General features: G+C 43.8%; 1 protein-coding gene across 1 annotated transcript; it reads left to right on the forward strand.

Moving 5' to 3' along the window:
- Positions 1-1,531: 1,531 nt before the first annotated feature.
- LOC116200424 (BURP domain-containing protein 3-like) lies at positions 1,532-4,780 on the forward strand. Its single transcript, XM_031531271.1, has 2 exons — positions 1,532-1,688; positions 4,035-4,780. Exons 1-2 carry the CDS (start codon positions 1,532-1,534, stop codon positions 4,778-4,780), a joined length of 903 nt encoding a protein of 300 aa, XP_031387131.1.
- The last annotated feature ends 1,116 nt before the right edge of the window (positions 4,781-5,896 follow it).

Raw genomic sequence — 5,896 nt, forward strand, 5'->3', positions numbered from 1 at the left:
GGCATATTAGTCAAATATCGAGTGCGTGGGTTGCTTTTAATTTGTTCTGTGTTATGACAATGCAACTTTTACAAATTATGACTGATGTGTGTTTTCGCTTGAAACCCGAAACCTAAGCTTTTTGCTTGACTATTTGCCCGTGTTTGATTAAGTCGAGTTTGAGATTAATTCGTTTTTCATATTTTGATCCGTTCTAAACACAAACTTAGGGAAACAGGGGCATGAAACACCACGAGGGTGCCAAGATCTCTGCACATGTCCCATGAGGGATCGAACAACATTTCATGGGCCATCCCCGCTCGTGCCTCTAATCTAATTCCCTAAGCGCCCGAATCTACGCTAAGCTGACAGAAACATACAGACAGGAAAAGGAGGGTAAACGGGTGACAATCGCACCTTGACAAGCGCCCGCTCCTTTCCTTATTCAGTATGTTTAAGTCATCCTAACGCCTAGGGTGTCAGCGGGTCAAAAACCGATGGTCATGTCCTTAGATCGAAAAAATGTGTAAGTGTGTAGGAAAAATCAAGATCACGTGACATGGACTATTGAAAGTCGGTAGCCAGTGTCGACCGATCCCTTGGACACATCGTGGTCGTGAGGACCCCGAAAGAGCCAAGAAACCCATTGCTCCGCTCGGAAGTGGTCTAAGAAGGACTTGTGTACCCCGACTTGAGCCGCCTCAAATCGGGCCCAGACTCAAGTCAAAATACACGAGTACTCCCTAGATATTCATGCTACGCGTGTCATATGTTTCGTTGCTTTTGAAATTGTGAGCTTTAAAAGGGCATGGCCAACAGTTCTTGAACCGTCGACAAAATTACAGATTATTGACTGGTTCGTACAATTTATTAAAGAAGCCAAGTGGATTAATTAGCCGTGTAGTTCGTCCCGATTACACCTTCTGTGGAATTATTGAGTTAATTAAAATCTTAGCCAATGCTTTAAATTTACGATTTTCAAGCCGTCGAGCCGACCATTGGTGGGCCGTTCGATAAAAACCTTAATTCCCGACCGTTTTGAAATTAGAACCGATTTTAATCCCGAATTTGCGTGATTAATCCGATTCTTGTGGGGTTTAATAAAAAATGTATCCAAACATTCAAAGCACACAAACATGGGCACAACAATCACAACAAAATTTAATTTGCCGGTTTTATACTCAAGTGATCAATTAAGCCGGTTTTGGTGTGTTTAGCCGATTTTATCCTTTTGAAGCTGAGTGAGCATGAAATTAATTCGTGTGAGTTCATTCTCGTTTCAAACAACCAGTTTTAAGGCCGATACTTAAAATATTCAAGTTCGTGTTCAAATCGGTTTTTTTTTATTACACATCCCGGTTTTTAAATGTCGAGTTTGAATTAATACTGGTTCGTGGCACCATGGTCAAAACACGCATTTTACATCACAATATTTCATGCAAGCATCAAATCAACTACACAATATTGTTCGAGACATGCCACTAGGTCGGGATTTAATACCTTTCTCTAGCCAGTGTCGAGACGAACTAGTGTGGCCTCGGAAATCCGTCGAATGAACTTGTTGTGGGCTATCCTAGCAGGCCACAGCAGCAAGGGGATGGAGCTAGCGGGGCAGCACAATGAATCAGCTCGGGAACCTCCATCAAGACAGCTCATGAGCAGATACGGGCAGCAAGTTGCAGCCAAGGAGCACGGAGAGGCCCAGGGAAGTTACAGCACCTAAAAAGGAATAGATAGACAGACCAAACTTAGATACGAGCATGGAGAGAAGGAGAAGGGGCTTAGCTTCAGTTAGTTCTGTCTGAAAGGAGGAGGAGAACAAGCCAGGATGGTAATGGAGATTGCTCCTTGTTGCAGTCAGTTACCGAGAAGAAGAAAGGAGAGGTTGAGGTGATCAGGAGCTGGAAAAGAACGATGGGACCGAGAGGAAAGAAACGAGAAGGATGACTGAACTGGTAATGGTGTAAGGACCGGGCATGAAAGGAAGGGAGAGCTGAGATAGTGCTATTGTCGATGAGTTGATGTTGGTGTCCAAAAATAAAGAAGCAGAGCCCATGATGGAGAGGTTGCTGGTTTGTTGCAGGGAAAAGAAGGAGAAAGGAAAGGGAAGAAAGGGCAGGAGATCGATGAGGAGCTGATGGTTGCAGGCTCGGGACCGAGAAAAACAAGAAGAAGAGGCAGAAAGGGTTCGTGGCGATTCCTCTTCTTTTTGGCTCCGGAATTCGAAGCCAAGTAGAAGAAGAAGCCGTTTTTTTTCTTGCTGGCATCATCCCCTCAAGATATTGATGGTGAGGAGCTGAAGAAAAATCCTCGGAGGCTGCCCCTCATGACCAGTTGATGGAGGTGATGGGACGGAGTTGCCGTGTGCTGGGGGCAGAAGAAGAAGCAGGTTGCTACCGTTTGCAGAGGGATGGGCACGCCTGGGCAAGCTGAGCCAACTGCGGAAGGAGAACAAGAAAAGAAAAGAAAAGGAAAAAAATAAAGAAGAAAAATTGAGGAATGGGCGTGCTTCAAGTTGCAAGCTGCCATGGAGAGGTGTCGCAGAGAGCAGAAGAAAAGAAAAGGAAAAAAAAAGGGAAAGAAAGAAAAGAAATCCACCGATCTGTCAAAGGGGGTGGGCCAAATGGCTGCCATGCCATTCCTTTCTCTTTTTTTTTTCCTTTTAATTACTCTTACGGTCATCGTTTGGTCAAATTTGATTTCTCAAGATTCGTCAACATTTTCAGAATGAGAACTTCGAAATTGAAAAATTCGAAAAATAATCGGCGTTATGAGAATTTCAATTTGCATCGATAGAGATCGAATCTCGATAAAAATCGATATCGAACATTTGACACATGTTGATCGTAATTGTATGATTATTTTCGAAATTCGATCTTTTCAATCGGATGTCCGAAAAATAATCTAGGACCATTGCTGTGTTCAGAAAATTCGAGAATCGACATTATGCAGAAAAATATTTGCAATCTCGAGTATCGTCTCGAATTTTGAAAAAAATCGAAATTAAGGTTTGAATTCTCGTCTTTTCAACCTGACTTCCGAAAATTAATCTAGGACCACCATTGTGTTCAGAAAAATTCAGGGATCGATATTATGTAGAGACTTATTCTTCAACCCCACATTTTGTTCTGGATTTTGAAATTTGAAATTAATACTTGTAAAGCCTGAAAACGTCCCATAAAGTATTTTTTCTAAAAAATGTAATATTTAAGTTAATTTAAGAAAATGCTTTGATTCCAAAAGTCATGAATGCTTGAGCAATTAATCAAGAGTGTTTCCCTCTGATGGATGACAGAAATGACGATTTTGCCCATCTTCCTCGTGACTATGCTAGGTTGTCTTTTTTGCATTCTTATTGCGCTGTGATCCTCCACATTGCTCCCGGGGCCGTCAGGTTGACATGGTTGATCCGATTGTGAATAATAACATGATGATTGCCCGGCAGTTTTTTGTTGCAGTTCAAGGGTTGTCGTTAGAAGTGTTGTCGAAAGCCTTCCCTGGAACCGGTGGACCAAAAGGGATGCTGAGATTACCTACTAGTGAAGAACATCATCAAGAATACAAATTATTTTGGATACTTAACATGATAGGAAAAATAAATACTCACACTTTTAAGCTTTATTTGTGCAAAAAAAAAATGATTTTGGCCGAGGTTGATGCCTCTCATCACGGTCCCCCTTACGTCTATATCATCAGTTCGCTTGACATATCTGTGGTTAGCTAAGGAATCTTGAGAAATGAATCGATCTCTCGATAAATATAACAAGCGGATAAACTGAGTTGATAACATTGACGCCATCAGCGACATTGTTGTCGGCGAAGATCCTATCCAGCCGGTGATAACCCAGATCAATGGCAGACGCTTCATTAACCTTTAAAATAATTGGTTTTTTCTTTTTCTTTTTCCTTTTCTTTTTCTTTTTTTTTCTTTTTTTTGCAGTTTTCATGTGCATGCAATAAGCAAAAATTTGTTGAAGAATTAATTAGTGCGATAATTCAATCAGTTTAATCACTCAGTTATTCTTTCAAAATTGAATTTTGTAATTGTGATTCAGGTCTGAGCACCATTGACAAGAAAATTGTGATGTCAGACCGCAAGATGAAGGTTTACTCGGCGGCAGGTACAAGGGTCAGTGATGATGAAGGTTGGTCTCTCTTCTTTGCGGAGGACGACCTGCATCCTGGGAAGACGATGAGTATGCGCTTCATCAAGAGCACAAACCCCGTGAGCTTTTTGCCGCAAAAGGAGGCCGCATTCATGCCATTCTCATCGAGGAGGTTGTCTGAAATCTTCCGCCTGTATTCAGGGAAGTCCGGGTCAGCAGAAGCTCAGAAGATCAGTTATACCATTGAGAGATGCCTGGGACCCAGCCTCGTCAGCACAGAGGATACAAGCTGTGTGATGTCACTCGAGTCCATGGTTGACTTCGCCACGACTAGGCTCGGGAATAACCTCCAGGTCTTCAACACGGAAGTGAAGGAGCAGGCCGTGGGGAAGCAGGACTATACCATCCAGTCTAGAATCAAGAAGGTAGAGGGCGACAGGTTGGCTGTGTGCCACAAGCTTCACTATCCCTACGCGGTCTTTACGTGCCACTCGTTCAAGAGCACGGACTCTTACCCCATCGTGGTTCCTGTCAAGGGTCCGGATGGGACGACAACCGAGGCAATAGCAGTCTGCCACGAAAATACCTCAGAGCAAAACCCAGAACCTCTCAAGATGTTGAACATTAAACCTGGGATTGTCCCCTTGTGCCATTTTCTGGCTCGGGACTCCATTGTGTACGCCCCCAGAGCCTAAGTCCAGTTAGTGATCTGATGGTTCTTACAATGGCATAAGCTAAGAAAGCCTTTATAACACGACATGAAATATCCACTTTTTTGAGTCAATGGAGACTGCGAATTCTCTCTCTACGGAAGAGTCCGACCAACTCTGGCGAATTACGAAGAGGATCAAACGTGTTCGAATTGATCGCTCTAGACAAGAGGGGTCTAATGCTGGCCAGGGGGGCATTACACCAGCCACTACAGAGGGGACAGAGAAGGGTTTGGCTAAAGACAAAGGGAAGCGAAAACTATCCTACAATACCGTCGTGGCAGGAGATGGCGAGGCCAACATGGATATAGAATCAGAGGAACCAACTGGGGAGGGGAATATGGGGGTGAAACAGGCATGCGTTGAGATGCCGGTGACAGAGGAGATACCGATGGAAATGCCTAAGGAGATATCGGAACCTTCGAGTGAGGAAGAGGAAGCTGATCCGGGCTTTGAATTTTGCCCGAATATCAGGTTTTCTAAGGAACAACTTGGACGTTTTCGCGCTCCATGGTGGGGATCATTGATCGTGAAGATGTTGGGACAAAGGGTTGGGTACAAGTATCTCAAGCAGAGGCTGACACAATTATGGAAGAGGTCTTTCAAGCTAATTAGCCTAGGAAGCGATTTCTTTTTGGTGAGATTCTCGAACAAGGCGATCCGTGAGGCAGTTATAGCGGGTGGCCCCTGGACTGTTCTCGGGCACTATTTGACAATCCAACAATGGAGGCCTAACTTCGTCCATTCAAAGGCGACTATTGATCATGCAATGGTGTGGGTTCGTGTCCCCGAATTTCCCATGGAATACTACAACGATGAAAGTCTTGCTGAGATAGGTAATTACATTGGACGTACTGTTAAAGTAGATCGTGAAACGGCCTCCTCGGAGATTGGAAATTTTGCTGCTTTTGTGTTGAGGTGGATCTCAACAAAAGGCTTAAGTCACGATTCACAATCCATGGGGAAGAGTACAAGGCAGCGTTTGAGAGCATCCATTTGGTTTGCTTCCAATGTGGCCGTTATGGTCACCGCCAGGAAGTTTGTCCTGAGCTTGTAAAACAAAAGCAGGTGACACCATTGTCGATGAGCACTAATGAAGGA

This window comes from Punica granatum, chromosome 3 (genome assembly GCF_007655135.1).
Source record: "Punica granatum isolate Tunisia-2019 chromosome 3, ASM765513v2, whole genome shotgun sequence".
In the NCBI taxonomy this organism is placed as follows: Eukaryota; Viridiplantae; Streptophyta; class Magnoliopsida; order Myrtales; family Lythraceae; genus Punica; species Punica granatum.

Coding starts and splice junctions, on each gene's coding strand:
- LOC116200424 (XM_031531271.1), top strand. CDS start 1,532: ATGAACTTGTTGTGGGCTATCCTAGCAGGCCACAGCAGCAAGGGGATG. Junction 1,689..4,034: donor GCACGGAGAGGCCCAGGGAA/GTTACAGCACCT, acceptor ATTGTGATTCAG/GTCTGAGCACCATTGACAAG.